The sequence below is a fragment of the Myotis myotis genome, unplaced genomic scaffold (genome assembly GCF_014108235.1).
Source record: "Myotis myotis isolate mMyoMyo1 unplaced genomic scaffold, mMyoMyo1.p scaffold_m19_p_11, whole genome shotgun sequence".
Lineage (NCBI taxonomy): Eukaryota > Metazoa > Chordata > Mammalia > Chiroptera > Vespertilionidae > Myotis > Myotis myotis.
Genome location: NW_023416315.1, coordinates 21,687,525 through 21,713,433, shown reverse-complemented (window position 1 = coordinate 21,713,433; position 25,909 = coordinate 21,687,525). Strand labels below are relative to the sequence as shown.

The 25,909-nt window shown below is 50.5% G+C and overlaps 2 protein-coding genes and 1 long non-coding RNA gene across 9 annotated transcripts in view; 1 reads left to right on the top strand and 2 right to left on the bottom strand.

Annotated features, from left to right (window-relative positions):
• HOXA3 (homeobox A3) overlaps positions 1-25,630 on the bottom strand; it is a 35,979-nt gene extending 10,349 nt beyond the window's left edge. Inside the window, exons 1-5 of one of the 6 annotated variants that reach the window (XM_036327802.1) lie at positions 25,522-25,630; positions 12,345-12,524; positions 11,124-11,281; positions 8,077-8,160; positions 7,664-7,782 (exon numbers count right to left, since the gene is read on the bottom strand). The gene's annotated coding sequence lies outside the window, so the exon portion shown is untranslated. Of the gene's footprint in view, positions 1-7,663; positions 7,783-8,076; positions 9,058-11,123; positions 11,282-12,344; positions 12,525-25,521 lie in introns of those variants that run through there. The other 5 variants (XM_036327799.1, XM_036327801.1, XM_036327800.1 and 2 more) reach the window with 5 other exon arrangements.
• LOC118666096 lies at positions 2-2,596 on the top strand. Of its 2 annotated transcripts, XR_004970839.1 has the most exons (3): positions 2-121; positions 1,344-1,616; positions 1,946-2,596. It is a non-coding gene; the product is annotated as an uncharacterized LOC118666096 (long non-coding RNA). The 2 variants fall into 2 exon arrangements; XR_004970838.1 differs by lacking the exon at positions 2-121 and having other exon boundaries at positions 268-1,616.
• HOXA4 (homeobox A4) lies at positions 13,927-16,249 on the bottom strand. Its single transcript, XM_036327808.1, has 2 exons — positions 15,585-16,249; positions 13,927-15,052 (listed from the first exon to the last, which is right to left on the bottom strand). Exons 1-2 carry the CDS (start codon positions 16,183-16,185, stop codon positions 14,688-14,690), a joined length of 966 nt encoding a protein of 321 aa, XP_036183701.1. The 5' UTR covers positions 16,186-16,249; the 3' UTR covers positions 13,927-14,687.
• Positions 25,631-25,909: the final 279 nt, after the last annotated feature.

Sequence of the window (25,909 nt, the reverse complement as noted above, 5' to 3'; positions counted from 1 at the left end):
CCCCACCCACCCTCCCCTCCCCCACACCCCCGCCCCCTGCCCTTCCCGAGGGCAGCAGCCGTGGCCCGGAGATAAGCGCTAGCCGCGCGGGGCTCCGCCTGGGCTAGTGGCACCGACTTGGGTATGTTTCTTATGAATATTACACGCGGAGCAGCGGCTGGTAGGGGGTGCGGGGGGTGGGGGGGTTGGGGCGGGCGGGAGGGGAGACCGAGGCGGCTGGGGCTGGGGCTGGCGGGCCCGCGTGGGGGATGGGGCTGAGCGAGGGGAGGGCCGGGAGCGAGGTGGGGAGCTCAGCGGCGGCGGGAGGAGGGCAGCCTCCCCCCGAAACCCCACGCCCTCCCTCTCCTCGCTCCTGGGCGTCACTAAAGTCCAGGAAAATTATGCTAATGAGGACAACGGGCTCTCACAAAGGGGTCTCTCGCCGGGTTCTATTTCTTAGGAAGCCGTTTGAGAAACCGTGTCACCCTCTGCCCCAGACACTTCCAGTTGAGGGGCGAGGAGAACAAGAACCAGAGAGAGTCCCCCAGACTTCGGGCGGTTGCCCTCACCTGCCACCCCTAATCCAAGAACCACAAAGCCAATCTCTGGGGGGCTCGGCTAGGGCCTCCTTTCTCGAGAGACCTCCCCACGAGCCTACAGGGCTGCCCGTGGTTATGTTTCTAGGCAGAAACACGGAAATCCTGGCAGCCGGGAGCGAAGGAGCCGGGAGATGCACGGTGGGGGGCGGGGAAATGGGCAGCCCCAGGCTCAGGTACGCACAAGGTTCCAGAAACCTGGGCCTCCGGCCCTTGTGTGCGGGGGTCACAGGACAAACATGCAGGTCACTCACAGGGAAGGACTGATAAAGCTCTGACCCCAACAGCCACCGACATCCACGGTACCACCCCCACCCTAGTCAGTGGCACACAGGGAAGCTGAGCTGAGGAAAGGCCTGAATGTGCCCGCGATATTTCCACAACTTTAAGGAGGATAGTCTCCCTCCCTCCCATTCCTCGCTCAACTCCCCAGATTCAGAAGTGAACCCTGCAAGGGTATGTGTGTGACAAAACGGGAGAAATGGAGCTTTCGTGCAATTCTAAGGTGTCAACGGCCGGTCCTTCTCAAAGGAAGGTGTTAAAAATATAAGTAGTATGTTTAAACTGTCAGGGAGCCAAAGTGTCACCTTAGAGCAAAAACAAAGCCAAGGGAGAAGGGAGAAATCAAAAAGCACTCCGGGCCAGGGTGGCCTCATGCATACCAATGGTTTTTGTCATTTATGGCTGGGCAAGATTTATGACTCGGCGCCCCAAAGCTGTAAACAGAGCACAAAACAGCAAACACTTGCTCCTTATGGCATATTGCAGCAGCTCAACTTGAAAGGGGGAGCCGGGCCGCGTAGGAGGCGAGAGCCGGCCACAGAAATCCGCTCGGCGGCATTTTCTCTTCAAACTGTCCAGGTCCGATGTGGCATTTGAAGAAAGAAGGCGTGGGTCAATAATCAACCCGCACTTTCTCCTCCAAACTGCTGACGCGACTCTCATGCTTCTCAACTCAGCCAGCTGCCTGCAGGGACGGCCAGATCTCTGTGAGACCTGCCAGGGAAGGGATGGCCCGGCCGCGGGATCGAGGGCACCGAGGTGAGGGCTGGAGCGCCCGGGGCGCACACCTTTCCACCAGCGCCAACACTGTGCTGGGCAAAATGCGGGGCTGGACCCGCCAAGCTGGGGAGCCGGGCAGCCGGGCAGCCAGGGAGAGCTGGGACAGGAACGGGGCCCGGGTGGCTTCTGGGCGCGGGCTGCCGCGGGCAGAAGCGGGGTTCGGACCTCAAGGCTGGAGTCTGGCGCCTTGGGTTCAGGCCTCTCTGCTGAAATCCAAAGTGTTGGTTTTTGAAACAAGGCAGGTGAGGTGATTAAAAGATACTAATTTATAACAGCTAAAGGTCATTTTTTGTTTATTTTTTTTAAAGAGGAAAATCCCTCCTGTCAATGTTTCATGGCCAGAAACTACCCTTTGCTGCTGCTGCTGTGTCCTTTCCAGGCAAATCCCGCAGCCATGCACCCGGCTCCACCAAAACCACTGAGGTTTTCTTTGCTAAGAAGACTCCATGGCTCCCCAAATTCCCCCCAAGTCCCCGTGCTCCCAGCCTCCCGCCCTCGGGGACCAGAAGAAACCCTGTTCTCAGCACTAGAAGAATATTTGGAACAGCGAGGGCACGCTGCTGCCTTCTCAGGGGTCTTCTTGTGAAGTGTCTGAGAGGCCACCGTGGCTGGAGCGCTGGCTGGGCAGCCAGGGACCAAGGTGAGGAAGGACTGTTGGCAAGAAGAGGCATCAAAACCCCCAAATGGGGAGGAAAGTTCATGAGGAAATACACTTGCCTGTGAGGGTGAGGCTGGCACTGGGAGGGTGAAAAGAGGCTAAGCTTTCTTATAGCTACAGTTTAGCTGTAACAGTAGCCCTAGCTCTTTCCTTGGAGGAAAAGCCGGTGCTCTCTGTATGTGGCTGCTGGTTTCCTCGCACTGTGCACACTTTTGTACAGAACCGGCTGGAGAGCCCTCCCTTAGATACTTATTCTGCTCGCTAGTACTGAAGCAACAATAAAAAGATGCCTTTAACAAACCTCTATTCCCTCTCTTGTTCTTTCTAGTGAAACTATATTATTTATGAGTCTTTAACTGGGTCAAAAATGCGCCAGAACTGGGTCATAAATCAAATGAAATGCTGACAAGTAATTGAACAGCAATTAAAGCTTACATTTTATTTCTAAGGGGTGTTTTAGAGCACTTGAAACGGCCTCAGTTAAACATGTTACTGCCGAGGCTGGCAGAGGGGGAGGGTGGAGCAGCCCTTCCATTCTAGGGAATAAATCCCACTCAAGTAGAGTAAGCTTCATTTGATTTTTTTCAAGTAGAAAGAAAAAATAAGATTTTTTTTAAAAAAAAAGTCACAGGGCAAACCGGCTTCCTGACTGTTGGTAGGCACCCCTTTCTTCTGCTCCGAGAGCTCTGGGAGAGGAGGAAAGCGAAGTTTCCCTCACCTTTTCCTGGAGTTCCCATCTCTCCCAGGAGCGCTGGGTCCCCAAAGCCCAATTAGTTAGGGCTTTCCCAGTAATTTGGAAGCACACAGTTTCGCTCTCATCTGCCTCCATTCTGGCTGCAGCACCATTTCTGGGGCTTGGAGGCCGGAGAAAAGTCTGCCTCTGCTTCCTGCGGACTCTGCCTCCGGACTCCCTCCAGCCCACAGTGCCCCGGCCAGTCCTCCCACTCTCCAGGCCCGCGGCGGGTGGCCGGGCCACCCTCATTACCAAGCCCAAACCCAGCTCAGGCTCCCTCTTCCCTCTGTCTCCCCAACATTCGAATAACAGAGCTCTTGGGCACCCAGCACGCTGGCCACCCCAAGCCTCTCCTAAATCCGAGCTGTCCTTCTCCACCCCTACCGGGCAGAGGGTGTGCGGAGAAACAAAGGCGTGTCCTGGGGTCCAGCTCCTTCCATCCCGTGTGTGAGAAATCGCATTCTGCAACCCAGCACTGAACAAAGTGGCCTGAAGCATCATCAATAAAATGGCAGCGCATCTGCACACTCATTGATTTCCTTCTCCCAGCTGCTCCTGCTGCCCTGGTCAGCCCTAGCCCACCATCCCTCACCGGCAAACAGCAGCAATGGGGGGAGCAGCGATTCTCTTTCTCCTTCACTCAGCGTCCACCCCCTCCAGGCAGTGTCGCCTGGGAGAGCAGCGCTGGCCACCTTAACCTGCGTGGGCACTTCGGGACCCTCCCTCCGCCTGGGGCTCCGCTCCGGGTCTCAAGCCCCGCTGTAGTGGACAAAGCCACACTAGCACTGGAAGCTACCAGGCCCACCAACTAGCACCCAAGTGCCCCTTCCTTTACACCCCTGGACACTTTTCAGGGAATTAAACTCAGTCTGAGGCGCTACTGGGGATCTTTCAAATGGTTTCGGTTCTAAAGGAGAAACAAAGGAAGAGATGGGCTGAGGGTCCTGTCCCTGAACCAGGGTCTCCTCGCCTGACCTTTGTCTCTCACAGCCATAACTCACTCTAGATATGAACAATCAACGGAAATACCTTAAAATAAATTCCATCCTCCTGGCGTGGCCTCGAGTCCCATCGGCTAGCTGGCCCAGAGCCGCTCCATGAGTGCTGAAAACTGCAACCCGCTAGGAGAGCACTCTCCGGAGAAGGGGAAGGAGAGGAGGAGGTGGGTGCGTGGGGGGGGGGGGGGAGCCTCTATGTAGAGAATCTAGAAAACGTAATCACAGGCGAAGCCGCCCGGGTCTCAGCTCCAAATGCCACAATAATGTGCTGTATTATGTGCTCACGTGGTCATACGTCAACTTAAATCCTTTTATTTGAAATAGGGAATCACTGAAGGAACTAGGTTTCCAAGCAGCACATTTAGCTTTGGGGGAGGGGAGGAGGGGGACCGTGACCCGCAGTAGGGAAGAGTTTTGTCTAGGGCAGTTAGTTGCTGGGGGCATCTGCCCCCCCCCCAACATGTGCCACACAAGGCCAGTTATCTCTCTTATATTTCTTTGCACTTGATACAAACATAAGAAAACAGCAATACTGTCCCCATTCTTAGAGACCACGTAACTTTCCTTACAGTTTTCCACTCACAGACCTGCCGAACCCAGCACACCCAAGCACTCTCGCCTCTCTGGCCAGTACATCAAAAGTCAAGGCCCAGGCCCTGTTTCCAGAAGAAAACCCAGTAATGGCTGGCCTAGTAGTCAGTTGACTCTCTCATGGCCTGCCATTGTATGGAATGTGCTAACACCCACGCCTTACACCACAGCCACTGTAGAAATGCAAAAGGCCCATAATTACCTGACAAAAGGCTAAAGTCCAGTTGCTTTTGTTCTTTTGGATGGGAGCCCCGTAGGAAATAGGTACTTAGCTCTAGAGTGGTGGGTGGGTCAGAGTTTTATAGAATCTGGAAGGACCCAGTGCCCGGGCCAAACCTGAACTTATACTTTTCCTCAGTGCATAGCGGAATGATACATGAAATTATAGGCTTCTAATGATGAAAAACGTAAGGGGAAAGGATCTCATTGTCTTTGCAAGAAGAGAAAAAAAAATTCCTAGCATCCCTTGAATTAACTAACCTACTGCAAGGTAATCTGGGATCCTTTCTGTTCACCCTCCCCTAAGACAACTCTGTGTCCACCAGCAGAAAATGAACTGGACCAACTCTTCTCAGGAGTAACCTGGCTGAAATAAATAAGACCACACACACACACACACACACACACACACACACACACACACACACACAGTCCTGCCTTCTGCTTGGTGACAGTCTCCACTGATTTTAACATTTCACCCTCTCAGGAGCTAGCTAAAAACTTCCTCTTTTTGGATCTTAGTTTCTGAACTTGGGAATGCTCTGAGGTGGAGAGATCCCCATGTGATATTCTTTTGTTCCTGGAGAGCGGGTCTTCGGTTAGCTAGGCCTCTCTAAGCATGAGGACAAACTTGTAGCAGCTGCAGGAGGCTGTGCATGATTCTTCCCGCCCCTCCCCTCCTGGCCTGCAGGGGAACAGAGAGGCCTAGTGAGACTGTAAGGGCCTCAGGAAGGGGGCCTGCTCTTGAGGGTATCCAAATAAAAGGAGGAGACCTCACACCCCCTGGAAGGGAGCCTGCCCTAAGCTGGTGGCAGTGGCAGTATTCCAATGAGGTTCAGCCTGTAGTATAGCTAGGAGAGAACCTCTATGTCACCTTTCCCAGCTCTGACCTAAGCCACAAGCTGGAAAGTATGCATCTAACATGAAAACCTGCCCTCTCAGGTTTGGGGGTGGTGGACAGGACCAAAAGCTGGTTTCCACAAAGCACTCTCCAAGGACTCAGACCAGAAACACACTGTCCTCTGCTCTTCTTACCCATCACACCCAAATATTTTACACTGAGCTCTCCTGACAGCCTAGAAAGAACCTGCAAGTATTGCCTAGTTGTGGGTAACCTCCACTCTCCCAACCAAAGTTTTTGCGGGGGCTTCAACTCAATGATGAGAAGGGGCCCCCTTCAGAACTTGAAGAACCCTCTGGAGCAAACTGAAATTCCCAAGGCCATAAATCAATGGGAGAAGTGTTTGGTGGTGCTTCAGAGAAATGCCTTAACACCAGCAAGGCCCAGAGGCATCTCAGCTCCAGCCAGGAGCCTCCAAGCCGCTATTAACAGCCCAGTTAATGCTCCAACTGCTGTTTAACAATTAACATTACTGACCTGGGGTAGGATACAGTGATTTTGTGGGTTATAAAGGAACATATCTGAGGAAGTCTCAAGAAATTTAACTTTTGAGGTGAAAACAGCTTCCCCAAGAGAGAGCTTGGGCTGGGCAAGCCACCAGAGAACCCGCAGCTGAGAGTCCTCCTTCCCCACTCTGAAATCTGCTTTCCTGGAGCAAGGCTATGGGCCATTTAAACTCCCATTCCAGAGACCAAGAGCGAAGATGCTCAAGTATCTAGGCACAGGCTAGGAGGTCCAGCTGCCAGTACCGCTCCATTCACTCTCTCAGCCCCTAACCTGGCCAGCCTGGGCTGGGGACACATGCCCTGGATCCAGGCCACCAGAGCCAAAATAGGCAGAAAGTTGTCTAGGAAGGAGCAGGTGACTCAGGATGCAGAGCTTTAGTCAATATTTGCAAGGCTGTTGGCAGATTAGATATATCTGTATTCAAACACTGCAATCTGATTTCTCTGTCAAAAATACACTTAACATGTTTCTCCCCTTAGTTAACTCTAGTGGTTTTTCTACTCAGCGTCAGGTTAGGCCCTCTTAGCCCACTTTTCTTTGGTGGAGGTTATAGATCATTATTTAACATGAGATAGTTCCTGTGGGTGCAACTGCACTACAAATGGGCTCCGAGTTCTCTGGACACACACGAATGTGTATATCACTTTATACACATGGTCTCAAACTCCTGCAACTGTTTATACACGCAATGATAGTGTTGTGTGCAGAGATGCAAATCAAATGTTCACACTGAGTGGCAAATTCCTGAAATGCTCTGTCTATACTTGATCTAAATAGACATACAGTAGCTGAGAAAGTAACCCAACTTTACTATTGCTCTGTTTACTTCCTAGCTAATAAAATAAGAATTGTATCTAAAACACCATATCAGCCATAGAGCATCTCCAACAGCATGTTGCAATAAATTAGCAACCTAGTCTCTATTTGGAGAGAAAATTTTAGGGAAGACTGAGGCCTAGGGAATAGAAAACAAAATCTCAGAAAACTTTTTAAAACAAGTAATTCCTCAAAGAACAAAGCAAACCCATTCCTTCATACCAAGCTTAGGGAAGCTATTCCAGCAGCCCCTCCCCCAAATAGGCACGAAATTTATGGATCTTTTACAAGGTAATAAACCACAGTAATTACCTCCCTGCATCCCAAACTAAGAGAACAAATTAAGCCAGAACTGGAAAAGAATTTTAAAGAGTTTTCCCTTGTTTCAAAGAGGAAAATAAAACGCTGAGATAGAAAACCTGTGCTTTTCCTGTAGGAAGAACAGCGGGTCAGCCTGGCTAAAGGAACCTGCGACAGTCTATACTTTGGAAATAAAGCAACTTCCCTCTCGCCAAGGAAAAGCAAAAGGACCAGAGACACTGCGAGGCGGTGAGCCCAGTTTCCTCCATGCAGAGCTGGATTAACCACAATTTCCGAACTCACAGTCTCCGCAGGCGCCGCCAACAGTGGACAAGTAGAGCGGCCCACGCAGCGGCCACCGCCTCCGTGGCCTCTACTGGCTTTTGCCCTGCTGTTCCATGTAGCGATTTGTTTGGAACTTGCTGGAAGAAACAAATACATCCTTCTCACACCCCCGCCCCCCAAGCACATACATCTTTGGTCTCTGCGACCCACCGCGCTTTCAGCAGAACGCCGGCTTTTGCGGGCTCTTTGTCTGCCTGAAGCCTTGCATTCGCGGAACTTGCAGCTGAAAATAACCCAGCTCCAAAACTCTTCCGAAGTTAAATATTGACCAGAGCCTCTTTCCCAGGGCTGCAGCTGCCTGGGAGAGCAAACTCCCGCCAGAGGCCCAGTGCAAAGCCCCAAGCGGTGACGAGTGTGGGCGCAGCGCTTACCTCCAAAGATATTTAAGACTGAACCCCGAATTGTCTCCAACTCCGGAGCGCTCAGGGAGTCGCCTTTTCCGGTGTCCGGGCGCTCTGCGGATAAATAAACAGCAGAGGGTGAACGGTGGCTGCGAAGGAAGGGAGTCGGAGGACCGGAGTTGGAAGCGCGGCCGTTCCGGGCGCCAGGGTGGCCCCCGGGGTGACGCGGACACGGAGGAGTCGCCAGGGCATTCGTCCATGCGGCACACTCATTGCTCGAAAGGTTCCCGTCTACAAATGGCCTGAAGATGGTGATTTATTTTTGTAAAATAAATACATACTCCATCTCCGCACCCACACTCTTCCTTTTCTTTCTTTATATAGGGGGCGGGCAGGGGGAAGGGGGAAGAAAATGGACGAGGCGGAGCGAGATGGGAAGGTGGAAGGGGCTTTGCCGCGGGAGCCTGCTCTGCTCCGAGAGCTCCTCACGCACCTCAACTTGGGGAATGTGAATGCGCGCTTTATTTTCTTTTGCTAACAAAGGGAAGCCTTGTCTGGGAGCGTTCAATCACAGACTCTCCCGAAACCTCGCTAATAGTGTTCATTTCTGTTTGGCGCGAAATCAAACTCCAGCTCAGCCCATAGGCCACGGGCAGCCTTGAGAGGTTTTGTATTTTGGTTCATTCAAGCCCTGGGCGGGTCACTTCTCTGCCCCAGTGGGCTGCCCAGTCCCTCACAGCAGGCCAGCTATGGCTGCTGGAAATAGGGGGAAACTGGGAAGGATGTGGGCTGGGACAATACCCAATCAAGGGGCCCTATCCAGCCTCACCTTGCACAGTGGGGACAAGCTCCTAGATGCCCAAATTCTGCTACCACCGTGTCCCTCAAGATATCTGCAACCCCTCTCTTGCTCTCTAGCTAGCAAAAGGTCAGCCAACTTGAGGGGTCTGGGGAAGACGCTGGGGAAGAGGCGAGAATCGTCCTAGTCAGTGAGCTCTGGCTTGGAGAACTTCTCCGCTGGGCTGCACTCTGCCAAGTGGATTGCTTCCACAGCCCTGTCCCTGCCCCACTACCCCTTCACCCAAACCCGAATAGCCTCCCACACTCTGGCCTGCCCCAAACCAGCCCTCAATGGCTGTCTGGCAGCCATGCAATCCTGCTGATAGTACCAGGAGCAGCTACCAAATACCTGACAGGTCCCCTGACCCCCACCCAGGCTTCCCAGCCCCCTAGCACACTGAACAAGTGGCCGCACACCTGAAGCTGGCTGCCCTCAGCCACCACCGCCCAACCCGCAGCCCCCACCCTCCACCAGGCACTGGGGACTCAGAACCCATGCTGGGCCCCTTTCTCTTGTTCAAACTCGCCCTCTGTGTCTCCAAAGGCAGTGCCCCTGTGGCCTTGGAGCTCCTGGCATGACCCTGAGTGAGGTGGAGCTTAGCCATACAGCACGTTGCCACTCAACTTCATCCCAGAAAGACCGGCTATGCCACCATCTGCCAAGCCACCCCCACCCGGGGACGCTTAGGAGTATTGTAATTATTATGGTTATTATTATTGTTGCTATTTCCTTATCCCCAAGTCAAATATTCATGACTGCTGCTCCCCATAAATCGTTCAGGCTAATGAGTCACAAAGAGATGTTGCCCAGGTCTCTCCCTCGCAATGGCCGCCGCCGCTGCTGTGGCCTCTCTCGGTGGTGTTTTTGGCGCTCGCTTGCTCCCTCGCTCGCTAGCCCCGGCGCGGGTGATTTATGAACACCGGGAAAATTGAACAAAGCCGCGCGCCTGTCCTGTGGTATCTCTGCAGCCTTCCCCGGTGTGAATCAGAACATTACCAACTGTCTGCGCTTCCGTCCCACTTCATCACCAAAGCCAGGCTACGACCGCAGAAAACCCGAGCTCCAACTCACATTTCCCCGGCCGCGGTGCACTCCCAGGACTCGCAGAAACCCTGCAGAAAGAGCTCCCAGACCCAGCATGGGCCCGCCAGCTGGGTCCTCCCCGTGAAGGGCTCTCTCCGACCCTCCTGAAGGAGTTAAAAGCCTTTAGAAATAAATCTGACGGTGTGTGTTTTAAAAAATCAAATAGGAAGTTGGGGGTCTTACTTCTGAGAGAGTCATTCCTAGTGAGGCCCTGCTGACTCCATCCATTCTTGACGATCGGCATTAATTATTTAATGAGTCACGTGACCCCCCAGGATTACAATTTCAATTTCTCCCTGGAACAGGCCTTATACCTTTATCTGCTGCCACCAGGGTCCTTGGTCGGCTTTTTAGTTCCCAGACCTCCAGAATGCAGACCCCCTTGCGCAGCTCTGGGGCAAGGGAACCCCCATGGAAATTCCAGGGCAAGCATAGCAGAATGAGTCAGTCTGGAACTATGAGAATTGTAGACAGTGGGGTGTCCACTGCTCTCCCAGTCACCCTGACCCTGACATCTGTCACCTCCTGGGCTCAGAGGTCAGCCCACCTATCTCAGCACCCTTCTAACCTGGAGAAGCACACCTGTGGCCCTTCATGTCCAGTGTGAACCCAGACTCATTGGCCTTCTGCCAAGGAAAGATGCCTGTGCACTTACCCCTATCCAAGGTGGGACCAAATCTATAACTCATTAACATAAACAAAAATGGGAGGGGGAGCATTTAGCTGCCTCAGTTTCCTCATCATCAGTAAACTAAGATGGGACCAAAATGGCCTCCAGATCTCTTTTTCCTAAGATATTCTTTCAATCTGGGATCTCCTTTACTCCCAGAAATCAATTCCAGAGAGACTGGGGCTGACCTGAAAGGGGGCAGGGGTTACTCCATAGGTTTGGGGCCTTGAGAATAAGACTTGACAGAGTTCCAAGACAGAAATTTCAGATGAGAATATTTCACAACAGCCCCGGCAGCCTCCTAGGTGCTATCAAAGAGTTAGAACACAGGTCTCTCTTCTTCCTCCTATTTTTTCCAGCCCATACTCTTTGAGAGAAGAAGCAGCATTAGTCTTGGGTCCGAAAATAATACAGAGAGGAGCAACCACTGGAGGGGCAGGGGTTGAGCAGGGTGAGCCTGTGCGCTCCAATAGAGGACCTCACCTGGGCTAGGGATGCAGAGAGTGTCACGAACAGCTTTTTGCTTGCACAGAATCCACTCATTCAAATGGGAAGCCCCAGGTCTCTGTTTGCTACATTGATTCTTTGAGTTTTTTCTTTCTTTCCATTCTAAAGAATGGTTGATCTGTTTCCATGTTAAACTGCTGGAGGGAAGGCAGTGGTGGGTGAGAACAGCACAGTTTGGTAGCTTAGGGAAGCAGGGAGAGAGAGAGGAGGAGGCTTGGTGATACCCACCCCATGGGGAGGGGCTGAGAGGTGGGGGAGGATGTGGACACCCTGTGACAACTGAATATAAAGTCAGAGATGCTGTGCAGAGGGCCCACTCCCCATATATCTAGGTAATCTTCCCATGAGCTCCATCCTGGGTATTAAGTACTCTACTCTGCCTGTCACAGTTGAATTCCTGCTGTAATAAAACACCGGGTATATCGTAGATTTCAGCAAAACTAGGAAAGAGAGCCTGCAAAGTGCCATTTTTCTTCAGGGGGGAGACTCTTAAGTACTTAATTCAAACTGTGACCATTAAAGTGTCTCCTATCCGATTTAGGTTGATTTCAGATGTTGACAAAACTTTTATCTCTCCAGAGTCCTGCACAGCTTGGCTATGTGACTAAAGCAGATGAGTGTGTGTTAGAGGGAAGGAGAGAGAAAGAGAGAAAGGAAAGAAGAGGAGAGCCTGTGTAAGGGTCATTTTGGCAGCAGAAGTATAGAGCTCACACAAAATACTACTGTCTTTAAAGGTCAAGGGTTTGAGGGGCCAATAGAGTTTGCTTTAAAAAAAACAACAATTAATGAGATAGAAAATTTGTCCTCTGGGTGAACTCTTATGGTTGCCCTAGCAAAGGGCAGACAATGCACGATTTTGAAGCACAAAGTGGGATTTTCTAAGCTGTTATAACAAGCTCCTTTAAAAGACCAAATCTGAAACAGGCAAAACACTAAAGAAATGGCACAATCATCTGGATTATTTGGGAGCATTTTGACTTGGTAAAACTTACCAATACCTTAATAATCAACACAATTTGGGTAAAAATTCCAATTTTGCACTGGAATATAAACACACACACACACACACACACACACACACATCTCCATCCTTTCTCTTCATTACCCCTTTTAGCCCCATACAACTGCCTCTAGTATGTAGCTAATTAATGCTCTCATCCCCTTCCTCTACTACAAAGGAGAAATATAAGAATTTACCTTAATTGATGACAATCTGCCATGTGAGGTTTTGCAGCTTGACACTCAATTTCCACCAAGAGTCTAGGCATTTTTTGAGCAGACAGGCAAGATGCTGCGTCTTTGCCCGAGACCACGTTATTTGCAAGAAGATCCCTTGCTTCTTCACAGACTTTTCCCAGAGAATGCCTTTCAGAATTGCTGTTGAATTACAAAGAAGTATTTATTGTATGAGGTGATTAATGATTCCTGGGAAAATTGCTATTTTCAGCGTGATTTAATTTCGTTTTACAAGTGCGTGTAGTAGAGGAAGGGTTAATAAGTCTCTGCAGCAGATGCAGTGACTCTAGAGATCCCTGGCACTCATTCACACCTTATAAAATGCACTTTATGCCAGGTTTGGCCTGCCTGGGGTAGGCGGGCACTTGTTTGCCCCTGAGTTTTCTTGGGGAGAGATGGAGGCCCCTCTGAGACTGGGATCCATCACTTCCCTCTCAGATCTGGTTTGTTCATAGGTAGACAGCAGCTCGCCCCTGCCTGTATTACACACAGGCAGTAGAGTAACAGCACTGACCACTGGCCCAGGGTTCACCACTGAGGGGAAAATGTGTTTAAAACTCCTCCGTTATTGCAGAGGTAGGTGAGCGCCCCCTCCCATCTCTGCTAAAATTATTACATGAACTAAACATTGCCCTCAGTCAAGGCCAAGTGACAATTCTAATAATTCTAATATTCTGGGGCTAGTGTGTGTTGTTGTGGGGTTTTTTTGTATCTTGTCCCTTCAGTGACAACCAAGTCCAAATTCTCTTGACTGATTAGTAAATCAGTAAACAAATGCTAGAGTTATGGAGATTATGAAGCAGATTTTATTTTCAACCTTTTAAATCTAGGTCTCTAGGTTGGGCAGAAAAATCTGGGAGCATTTGAGGCAAGTGACCCTAGTTCAGAGTTTGGCTTTCTTCCAGTGTTGAATACTCCCAGGTCTACCTTGCTTTGGGGTGCAATTTAGGGTGTCATTAAGCCTTTTATTTCCTCAGAAGAAACTCTGGAGGGTATACTGGGAAAATCCAGTTTACTTTAAAATTTCTTGCTTCAAAAAAGAAAGAGCATAAGAAAGAAGCAAACAAATAAAAATTCCCAAGCTATGGTTAGCGAAGAGAGCCTTCAAAACAGCAAAGAAACAAAAAGCAACCTCAACCCTTTACACAAACTATTTTTCATCTCCAGGGAAACAGGCAGATGAAGTGCGAAGGTGCCATAAATACCAGAGGGACCACTGCTTTCCAAGTGTGCTCAGAGTTCAGCCAGCAGAGCAGCTGCAGCAGCTCCTGGGCCCGCAGCACTGCACGGTTTCACCTTTCACTGCACAGAAGGACACGTTTCTGTGCCGTACAGAGACTTGAAGCCTGACAGCCTGGCCAAGTTTGGGAAGAAGAAGGAGCCCTCTCAGAGCTCAAGAGCCTTCATGCCCTTTGGAGCTTTTCCCACCGTGGGTCAAACTTGACAAGAGTTCAGCTCAAGTTGAACACACTCACACACATTACATGAGCAGTCAGAATCCAAGTGAACACAACTCAAGCCATCTACAAGATTTCCTCCCGGGCAAGGGCAAGCACTTCAATCCAGAGCACTTTTTTTTTTTTAATTAAAAGTAGGAAACACACAAATGTGTTTTAGAACTTTAATGTTTTTTGAAACAGAGTTTATTCTCAGCAAGGCTTTCTATATAGCCATACCACAGTGTGTACAGTTGGACATGGGTCTAAATGCACTCCCCTCTCCCCAAAGACTGTGCCTCAGAATAAGACAACAATATCTCTACAACAATATTTTAAATAAATTCAAGGAAGGGAAACTATTGTGTCACATCTACCATCGAGGTCTATACATTTGGAGAATTAAATAATCCTGTGAGGTCCACAGTGTCTACTCATGTAGTATTCAGTTCAAGACAAGCTTGTATGAGCTGCCTTAATGAGGGAGGAGAGACAAGGAAGGTAGGAAAGGGTCTGTTTTCTTCTGTTTGCAACAAATATACATACACAGGTCCTTCAGCAGGCTCAAAAGTATGTGATGCCAAGTGGTCCTTCTCAGGTACCCAACCCTGGCAGCCTTCCTTAGGCCGGCAGGTCGCTCCACCAGCCAGCATCCTGGCCACTGGCCTCTCTTGGGTGGCAACCAGCACACACTCTTACCGGGAGAATGTCCTCTTCTTTTTATTACACTTTTCATCAAGTTGGGTTTTGTTTTGGGGTCTGCTGTGGTCCCGACAGATGGACGGACGGGGAGGGGTGGGTGGGGAAAGGGGCAGAAGAGAGGAGAAACGCAGAGGAGGGAAAGAACCGGGTCTAGATCTCCAGGAGGTTATATGGAGGAGGGGATGGGCGTGGAGGCAGCCTGGTGGGGGTGCGGGTGCGGGTGCGGGTTTGGGTGGGGGCTCTGAGTCTGTGCTTTCCCCGGCGGGCCTGCGGAGGAGGAGGCCGAGGCCGAGCTGGAGGACCGCATCTTAGTGTTGGGCAGTTTGTGATCTTTCTTCCACTTCATCCTCCGGTTCTGAAACCAGATCTTGACCTGCCGCTCGGACAGGCAGAGCGCGTGGGCGATCTCGATGCGGCGGCGCCGGGTCAGGTAGCGGTTAAAGTGGAACTCCTTCTCCAGCTCCAGCACCTGCTGCCGGGTGTAGGCGGTCCGGGAGCGCTTGGGCTCCCCTCCGTGATACCCGGGGTTCACTGAGAGCCCAGAACCCCGAGGGGGGAGCCAGCCGAGGCGGAGGGAGTGGAAGGAGCGGGGAAGGAGGAGGAGAGAGAAGGTGGGGTGGGGAAGAGCAAGGGGACATCATCATTATATAATAACCTGACACCAAGTTCACGCAAGATACATACAACGGCACCGAAAGTGTTTCACGGGCTATTGACCACGGGGGACACCCGGGAGCCATCGGACCGGAGCTGGGCCTCGGGCTGCGGAGAAGCTTCAAAGACACATGGCCCGGAGCCGCTGCCAGGGCCGCGGAATTTATGGGGGCGGTAATTGCGGCCCTAGCCGTGCGGCGTCTCGTAAATCTCCCCATAAAGGGGCTCCGGGTACAAAAGGGTTCCCACACTGGGCCCGGGCTGCGGGCGCGCGCACCCGCACCCACTGCAGCTGGGCCGCCGGGGCGCCCCTCCCGGCCCTGCCCTGCCCTGCCCCTGCCCCTGCCCCGGGGCCTCGCCTCGGACCCCGGCCCAGACCCTCCCGCGCCTCCCCAGCGGCGCCACGTACCGGCGCTGACATGGATCTTCTTCATCCAGGGGTACACCACGGGCTCCTTGCCCTTCAGGCCCGGCGGGCTCTTGTCGGCCAGGAGCAGCGGGCACGCGGGGGCGCTGCCCCCTGTCGGGACGCCCGGGGTGGCGGGAGCCTCGCAGCGCCGCGGGGGCGCCGGGGGAGGCGGCGGGGGCTGCCGCCCGGGAGGCAGGACGTGGCTCGCGTGCAGGCCGTGCGCGGGGCCCTTGGCGTGCGCGGGGGGCTGCTCGGGCTGCGGGGGCCGCCCGGGGCTGGCGCCAGCGCGGTAGCCATAAGGGTAGGCGGCGTCGGCGGCCCCGGGCACGGGGTAGAGCGCGGCCGCGGGGTAGGAGGGCTCGCGGGCGGCCCGCGGCGCGTAGTAGGAGGCGGGGGGCTCGCGGCCGCCGCCCGCGTGGGGGAGCTGGGGCTGCGGCGGCGGCAGGTGCTGGGCCGCGGGCGCGGGGGGCTGCTGGTAGCTGGAGCCCCCGCCCGGGCCGCCGTCTCCGCCGCCCGGGCCGCTGTGCTGCGCGTACTCCTCGAAGGGAGGGAACTTGGGCTCGATGTAGTTGGAGTTTATCAAAAACGAGCTCATGGTCATTAATTTGTGAAGTGCAAAAATACTAATTTTTCTCGCGTTGTCGTTTTTCTGGGCTCGCCGAGGCCCCTCCCCCTCCTGCCTCGCTTCCCATCCCCCCCGCCCCCCCCGCTCCCGTCCCCTCCCCCGCTGTCAAGCGCCCACCCCTCCCCCTCCCGCCGCCGCCGCCAATGCCACCAAAGTTCGCGCCGCTCCTCCCCCGCCCGCGCCCGCGCGCCCCCACGTGATCCGCCCCCGCCAATGGGAGCGCGGCGCGCGCGGACCCGGATCAGGAAGCGCGCGGGAGGTGATGGATGCTGCGGTCGGGTCCCCGGCGGAGGGAGGGAGCTGGCGCTTTGGTTCCCCCCGCACAAGCCCCCCAACTTTGAGCTCCGCTGGGAATTGGGGGGCCCTCCAGGCTTCAATTCCCCTCGGACGCCCGGGCCGTGCCCCGTGAGCGCCCCAGTCCCGGCCTAGGCCTCGGAGCAGCCAGGCGCCCGCGGCCAGCGCTGACCTCGGGCCCCGCCTCGCCCGGCCCGGCGTCCTCCCGGGTTCGAGGCCGGCTGGGGGAGGGAATGGGTTGGGATCGAGGAAATAGTCTCATTTTAATCCCGTCCCCGGAATAAAACGAATGAGGTCGATAGACCTGTTTTCTCCCCAGCTGGTCCCCTTGCCCACCCTCTCGCGGCGCCCGCGCCCGGGTCGCCGCTCCGAGAAGCCTGGCAGGAGCCGCGAGAGCGGGTGGCTGAGCAGCCGAGAGAAACCGGCCTGGAAACGTGCAGCTAGGCCATCCCGGTGTGGCCGGACGGGCGCGTTTCGTGCTGCCTTTCTTTTAGAGACAAAATCTGATGGCGGGGCCGGGGGCCTAAGGACACTCAGAACCTTCTAATAGCACCTCCTCTGATGGAGGTGTTGATGTGAGAGTTAAACACTCGCATTTCCTAGGCGCGATTGGGAGACAGGAGGTGGCCGGGTGGGGGTGGATAGGCGCGGCGCCTGCACAGAACTGAGCGTTGAAACCAGCAACGTCCCATTTCAGAACAATCCCTAAGCAGGAACAAGCGGCGGGGAGAGCGCACTGCCCCGTCTGATGGCCGGCGAGTCTTGTCCCGCTAAGAAGATTATGTCTTGTACTTTGGACGCTGCTCTGTCAGACTGAATCTCAGGGTAAAGTTCTGTTTGCAGGACAGCCTATCATTTCTGCATTGCTGGAAATTAGCATATTAACGATAATAGTAGCTCTGGAAAAGGGGGAGAGAGGGCTGCTGCCTGCCATTTGGTAATTGAAATGTGATGGGTAAACTAATTACACCATTATTAACAAATAAATTACTTATTAATTCCACCTAATGTTGATCTTTGCATTAAATACTGATGCCTTACTCCTGTTGTGTACTTTCCTTTTCTGGGTCACAGACACACCTAGATCCTCTACATTTCAGCCTAGATGAAAGCACGACAAGCCAGAAGAGTCACTCTTCTGAAATACTTTCATATTGGCATGTACAGCCAGGACTTTTTTTCAGCTGGTACATCTTACTTGATTTTTCAAAGAGCAGTATAAACAGCCTTCTCACAACTGAGTCTGGAAGGCAGACAAGGAAAGCTACAGCCTAAGCCTGGAGACACTTCAAAAGGAACGTCAGTTCTATCTTCATTTATATCGGTTACTCATATGAGTTACTAAATGCTGGAATATCCATTTGATGGATAGTCATTTAATGCTTAGCCACATAAAGCCTATTATATGGGACTAATCTTTAAACTAATTTAGGAAAAGAGGTTTAAAGGGGGATCATGTTAGCTTTTTAACTGGAATCACCCTGAAGTGGTACAAAGAGGTTTTCCACATTCGCTGTGTGTCTGTGAAGAGTGCTGTCCATCGACATGGGGTACCCTGAATTTTTTTTTTTTAATGAAATCTGAGCCACAGACAGAAATCAATGCTGAGGGTAATCTTTAGACATTCTCTCTAGATTCCCGGGGAAATCTAGCCTGTGATACAGCTGCCTAAACCAATATCTCTCTACAGTAAGAAAATATATATATATATATGCTGAATATATAACTTGAATAATATATACATAATATAATTTACAAAATTGGGCTCGCTAAGCTTGCAGGAGGGGAGGAACATGACAATGAAATTTTGCCGTCATTCTTTCTCATGGCATCAGCCTTGAGTACTAGGGTCTTAACCATGTTTGTTTAATGTTATTTACAGACACAAAAACACAAAGTTCATGTTGTTTAGCCTCAGAACCTTCTACCAGGTTTCTATTTTAAAGTATTAACAAGGCATGGGCACTGTTTTGTATATGGTTAGCCTAAACGAGTTAACTGCCCCTGTGTTTCATGTGGTTATATTGCTTTAGGAAGATGGGCTTACACAGAATCCCCCAAGGCCTGTAACTTGTCTTTGTGGTTCCTATCATAAACACAAACGGAGCCAGGACCACCAAGTGTTATCTCACACACCGACATTTTGACATTTTACTGCAAGATTTATGGCTGTAATAAACAATCTCAGTACCTTTTCTGATCCTTCCACAATCTCCCTGTACAAGCCACAGCATCATTCCACTGAATTAAATAATCTTTTGAAAAAACATTTTTTAAAAAACCACTTCTTGCCTTTACATAAGATCCAGGACACCAAAGTAAAGCCAGAAAGAAACTAACTCAATTAATACATAAACCGAAGTTTACCAGCAGCAACTCGCCCGAGAAAAAGATGGGATGCTCTGAAATGGAGCAGAGAGGGAGTGTGCTAATCTTCGCACACCAACTGGCTCCAGTTCCAAGCAGGGTGGAAGCATTATCCTTTTCTCGGTAAGCACATTTGCCCATTTCCACGTGCAGGGATAACATATATTCCCAACAAAGGCTTTCTTAAAATCCCATTAAATGAAACAACTTTTCATCATGTCCTCGAATCCCAGATGGAGAAGGAGAGCGAAGGGAGTCCAAGGGAGAGGGAGGGCGAGAGGAAGGCAGGGTTTGCAGCCTAGTTTGAATCTGATTTGAATCATTTTGAATATCTTTGGAATAGCCTGCCCTCTTGAATGCAACCCTGTCCCAAGATTCAAAGTGACCGAACAGTGACACCGTGTGCATTTTGTTTCTTATTAATCTTACACATTGACAGTCTTTGTTAAATCACAAGGCGCGCCCTTCACCAGCCGACATTTTCATATTTGTTAGACGCGCTGACCTGAAGTTCACCTCGGCCTTGGACTTTGCGCTTCTAAAAGGTCTATACAGTGTCTTTTAGAGAGCAGGGTCTTGGCCCAGGTCACTCCTTCTCGGGGGAAAACCAAGGAGGGGTGGGGGAGGGAAGCAAAGGAAATGTAAACGTTATGGAATGTATTGACTGTATTTGTCCTTTGTTCTTTAGAATGAGTCCTTCAGACTGACTGCTCATCTCTGAGTGCACGCGGGAATGGCTGAATTTCAGAATGCCTGATGGTGGCCTTTGAGGGCTCTCCCCCACCTACACTAGGCACATGATTTTAGACAAGCAATACTTTATCATCCATTTGAACCATTAATTGTTTGGGGGTAATTTCCTTGCAGTAGTTTATAGCGATGAGCATGATAAAGACTGAAATTTATACTTGCATTATATATGAATTTTCACCAGGATTGTGTAAGAGGCCTAATAATCAAGATCCTCCAAATAAAAAACGTATGCACTCTAAAAGCAATAACTTCAGGTAACTTTTTCTTTTACTTTAAAAACTGGCGAAGAGGTGTCTATGATTATTGAATCTGACATGTTTCTAAGGCGTGGGACATTTTTAACCAATAATACAATAACAAGCTTTTCTCAAAGGGACACATAATTGTCTTGGTGAGTAATAGCGGGGGTTTCAGTTTTCTCCATTTTGCTAGCCCAGATGTGGTGAAGTGTTCACTGCTATAACAGCAATCACCACAGTTGTTCCCTTTCTTGTTTTCATCTGGCACACCCCCATTTGGCTTCAAGCTCTTGGCCAGAGTGAAAACTTTACACATCCAACAGTGGAAGCAATCTGATTACTTCCACTACGGCACTGTTTGGGAAATATTTACCACTGAATGTCCCTGGCACCAGCAAATCCAATCAACCAGAATATATTGGGATGATCTTACACATGCCTAACAAGACTCTGCATTCTGAGTAGTTAAATTAACTTATCTCTATAGTTAAAAAAGAAAAACCTAGAAATATTTTTTCATCTTTCTCTTCTCTGCTTCCCTACAATGATTACTTAAAGATCAATACCTGGAAAAGGAAATCACGTCTCCCAGAAAATAGATTCTAATGGCACCAACACTTACAGCTAATATAGGTGCATGAGAAATAAAATAGTGTTTAGCTCTCCAGTTGCAACTCGCACAGGAGGCATGGTTCCAGTCGGCTTCCTTAACACACTGTTCCCTTTCTTTCCCATTCTCCCACCCTTCCTCCTTAGCTCGCTTCTCCTCTCCTTAGCTTTTATTCCAAATGTGTTTTTAAAGAGTATTTTCTGGAGAACAGAAGTCTGTCACGGTGCTCTGACATTTCTGGATTCCACCTTCCTGCTCAAATGGCATATTCTTTACAGTGTGGCTATTCACTTATAGATTGTAGCATTTCTCTTACATTCAGTGTAGGGTTAACAATAACCGTAATGAAAAGTGTCCGACAACAGGAACATTTTCAGGGTACCAATGAGCATTTTCTCACTGCTGGAGGGGTGGAAGAACCCTGTCCCTTCGGGGGAGGGTTTCCGTTTCCTCCCTCCCCTTCCCAGCTCTAAGAACTCTTGGCATTTAGTGAGTGGCAATTTCAGAAAAAGCATTCTGTGTTTGAAAATTGCAAAGAACACATTTTGCAAGAAATGCGTGTGTTTGCCCTTCTCTCACACACTTTAGGGATCATTATGGGCACTAAAAAGAGAAATGGCAAATCAAAATCACTGTTTTCAAATAAAGGAAGTTTCCTGCCGGTTCTCTTGCCTTTGAAGGTACCACGGGGCATTGGAAACTTGCTACGTTATTTCTTAAAGGTCCGCTGATGACTTCTGAGCTTTTTTATTTTTGGACACACCCGAAGACTCCTGGTTCTCCAGCAATCTAAGGTGTTGGTTTTTCAGTAATCTAAGCCTATTTACCTGCTGCTATTCCCTCAGAATGGGAGCGATAATTCAAGATGAAATACAGCATGTATTACTCTTGAAAAGAGGAATTTTCTATCCTTTTCTCCGTAATTGAGGTCATTCAACCACGAGGGTTCACCTGGAGTCCATACCGTGATACACGCGTCACTCCAAGCCATTTTATCTTTTGTGCTGATAGTCAAGATCGCAGCTCTAACATTGACATCAAACTCTGTCTGGGCAGATGACTAAGAGTGCTGCACAACGTAAACTTTTGACCCTCAACTTTTTGACCTGCAGTTGCAACGCACTAACCACAAAGATATACAAAGCTGTGCCTTTTCTCTCAGGGGAAGCCCCCCCTCCCAGGATCTCAGGGATGCCCTACTTCTGCCACAGCCTTTTAGAACAAGAGGGTGCACTAGATGTGTGTGTGTGTGTGTGTGTGTGTGTGTGTGTGTGTTTGTGACTGTATTTCCTGCCAAACCAGCCTCCTACTTCTTTTTGTCAGCACTTAAAATAGGAAAGAGATTATTTTCAAATCACTCATCATTACATTTACAAGGACAATTGGGAGCAGGGCGGGGGAGCCTCACAAATAGCAAAAGGAAAAAGAAGATGGGGGAAAGCAGGTAATGGAAGTTGGAGACATTTTTCCCCCTTTATTTAAAAATAAAGACGCAGCCCTAATTGTTGGGCGAGCTGGCCCAGGCAGGCGAGTTGACTGTGAACTTGTACTAAAGCGTGCTCTGCTGGCGATTCCTAGGGTGTGCAGATTTATCTTCTCTGCATTTACTTAACCCGGCAGTGAACTGCGCGGGCGTCATTTGTTAGGTGATGACAGACTTCACCTCTAGCAAGGGCTGCTTCACAAAATCGCAATAATTACCCAATAACCTTCATAACAAATATTATTATTGAAAAGGCCAGTTTGTGGGGAGGGGGCATGGTGGGGGAAGGAAGCTTTCTTTGTAAAAAACAAACAAAACAAACCTAGGCAAATCTTCTAGTTCTGGGGCTTTGAATGGCCAGGACTGAGACGCCCCACTCCTGTGTGGGCGGGAGCCTACGTTGACCCCCTTAGCCCTGTCTGGAAGCCCCATTTATAGTTTTGTCATTGACTAGAAAGAAATTCTGCCCTAGAAGCCAAAGGGATAGAGCCACACGGTTCTGTTCTGCACTCTCCATGGTGGGCAAACCTCAGGCAGACTCCCAAGCTAAGGCAGGGAGAGGCTTCGAAGGGCATCTTTTAAGCTAAAAGGGTTGTTTTCCTCTCTAATAGCCCATCTTCAAGGATGTAATTTGCTCTCCCCTCACTAATTGTTTGGATATAATACTCTTCACATCTCAACAAATGAACATGACTCCGTTTCTGGTAGAAAATTCTGTCTTGCTCTCCCAGAGCCGCCAACAATGAAGCAGGGAAAGAGCAGAAGAAAAGGAATCTTGGCATAATGTTGTGGAATTAGACCATGGAAACCCTAACAAACCCCTAAGTGAGTGTGACCAGAAGCTTCCTATTATATTTATAGTTCAGGAAATATTGTCTCTGCGGCTTGTAGAAACAAACAGGGCCCTGCACATTTCAGACACCTTCTCCTTTTACAAGACACGGAACACAGACAGACACTTCTGCCACCGGCTGAGGCTCGATGTCTTCATAAAGCTCTCAATGACAGATATTTTCTAAAGAATTTTCTCTGCAAAAACAACCCAAAAGAATGCAGGAGAAATAACTTATCTACAAAAATGAGCAGATAACCAGCCATCCTCTTTACTATGCTTCCTGTGAAAATAGGAAGAAAGAAAAAAATTTCTCCAGGAATGCTCACGTAGGTCTGACTGGATGCTGTGTGTGTGTGTGTGTGTGTGTGTGTGTGTGTGTGTGTGTGTGTGTTTAAGTCATTTAACTCCATGTGAGTTGGCCTGCTCCTTAAACTCTAAAGTTTTATGAAGATTACAGCAGACAGAAATAAGCAAGCTGACAATATTTATAGCCTCTAAGTCTTTTAAATCATGGGAAAGTTTCTCTATATTGTGTGATGCTGGCTATGGGTCCAACAGCCTTTCTGCCCATTCCCACACCCCAGGGTGGGATGTGGCCACGGAGGTGGTATGGCCACTTCCTCCACGCAAGTTACTCAAGTGAATCTGCCAGCGGCCCTATCACTCTTTTTTCTGCTACTAATTTTAGTCATCAAGAAATCACTCAAGCAAGATCACCAAGTGAGCAACTAAAATAAAACCTTCACCCAGCATTTTCCAATAAAGAACCCAAAACTCAGAGCAGCGAAACAGAGACTCCAGAATTCTTACAGACACTTAAAATAAAAAAGACAACCCAAAGAGAGTTTCTATTCTGGTCCCCACCAAGGTGCAGGCACGTTTTCCTGAGCACTGGCACCGCAATGCTCCCTCTCACAGGGCACAAAACATGACCTCAGGGATCTTCCTTGCCACTCACTATTCAAGAGAAGTGGGACTTGGAGGAGGGTTTCGATCTTTCAGAAAACTTCCCAGGTTTTGCTCTTTGGACCTCTGTCTTTGGGAACATCTGTTGGACTAATGTTGGGTAGGAGTGGCCTGTGTACAATAAAGTATGTAGAAATTCCAAATCTACACTTTAAGTTTTTTCACTTGGAGCACTTAGTACATATCTTTACCAATGAGCACTTGCAGAAAGCTACCCAGTTCCCAAGGAGAAAAGCATGTGGAGGCAGAAGATCCCATTTTTTGTTTGTTTGTTTCATTTCTAAGTTGGAAAATTTGGCTTAATTCCTCAGTCGGGATGGGGGAAATCCGCAAGGTCCCATGTGAGTACCCATCCAGAGAAATACCCATCCTGAGGGACAGGCCACAGCATCCCAGCCACCGCTCTGCCACGGAAGAAGGGGGGCGGGGGGGGGGGGGCGAGGGGTTGGGTAAGGCCAAGCTGGAATTGTACCCAGGAAAGATTTCTTTCACCTTACTTCACCCATTGGTGCAATATTGGGGACTGTTTTGGAAATCATAGATTATGTAAATTTCCTGGGATCAAACAGAAAGAGCAGCTAACAAAAGAAAGGCGGAAATCTCCTACTGACAAACGACCAATTTCTTCCCTCAACTACCCTTTATGACGTGTCAGGGAAAACAACCTAATGGCTCTGGGGACTTTTAAGTTGGGCGTTGAAGACACCTCGATTTCCCCCAAAACTTTAGGGCACAGTTGGGAAGAATTCCCCCTGTATGTTGAGGGGGAGTACATTTCTCTATCTTTAGAGTTATCTAAGGGGGGGGCGCCTTAGTTGCCTTTTGAGGGCCCTGTACATGGATGGTTCAAATTCTACAAAAGAAGAGAGAAAAAGGAAAGAGAGTGAAAAGAGAGGCGAGGCGGAAGAAAAGAAAGCGCCGTAACTCCTTTCATTTAGCCTGGGGATTCAAAGACTAAAGTTAAATCCGGCCATAAAGTTTATTGCTTCAGACTCACAGGCGGGTGAGAACAGTCCCACCGAAATAAAAAGAACGTGCAGGCCAGCAAGGTTCAGGGCCTGGGCCCGGGGCGGGGGAGGGGTGGGGAGCCGGGGTCCCCAGCGCCCTGGGCTCGGCCTGGCAACCCAGGGGCCCCGCCGACCTCTGCCACCCTCTGGCTCTCTGGAGCCGCCTGAAACCCGGCCCGAAGGCGGCCGCCTCCGTTCAGGGCTGCCAAATGACCCAGGCCCCGCGAAGACATATTGCCACAGCCCCACAAGGAGTCCCGCCGGAGTCCGCCTCGGCAGGGCCCGGCCTGGCCTTTCTTTCCAACTCCCAAGCTCAGCGCGGCCCTGGCGCCCGAGCGCGCCCCACTGCCTCCCAGTCCCCACCCCAGGGCTCCGCGACCCCCCCAAGAACCAGGACCCGCCAGCCCGGGATGGGGGCGGCCCAGCCACGAATCCACACGCAGGCCCACCGCACACAAAACTCATCTTTCTGCAGGGCGAGCGCGGCGGAAGTCATTGCCAGCCGCGGCCCCGCAGTTAGAGGCAGGCCTGGGGGTGCGCCGGCCCAGGCGCGGCTCACCGCGTGGCCCGCGGAGCAGGCTCCTGGCGCTGCTGGGGCGCGGAGGGAAAGCTGGCGGGACCCCACCCCCCTTTTGAATTCAGGGGCAACCTCAGAGTTACTGACCCAGAGACAGAGAAAGCGCCCGAGAGAGAACTCCAGGAAGAAGAAAGTTTTCAGGGTACAAATAAACTCGAAAGTGCTCAGGAGGCGAGCTTACCTTAATTCGGAGGGAGCCATTTTTCAGAGAGTTTTGAGAACTTGTGGTTTGGACACTTCTGGACCTAAAATTGACAATTTGAATGACCAGGCGGCACACGTAGCCTGCAAAAGAGTCAAATGGAGTCCAGCGTCAGTGAGATTATATGTTATGTGGTATATAATGTTGGATGTCAACTCCCCAAAACCATAAAACTTACTTTAATGGCCCCACGTGACGTTTTATAGCCAGTGAGCCGATCTGTCTGTGCTATGGATGATTTTACGATCTAATTCATAGACAAAACCCTATTCATTTGGCACCCAAATGTCATATAGCCGGAACTGGGGCTTATAAAGTTTACTGTTTTATAACTTTTAAAAGGAACGAAGGCATCAGTGTAAGCAGT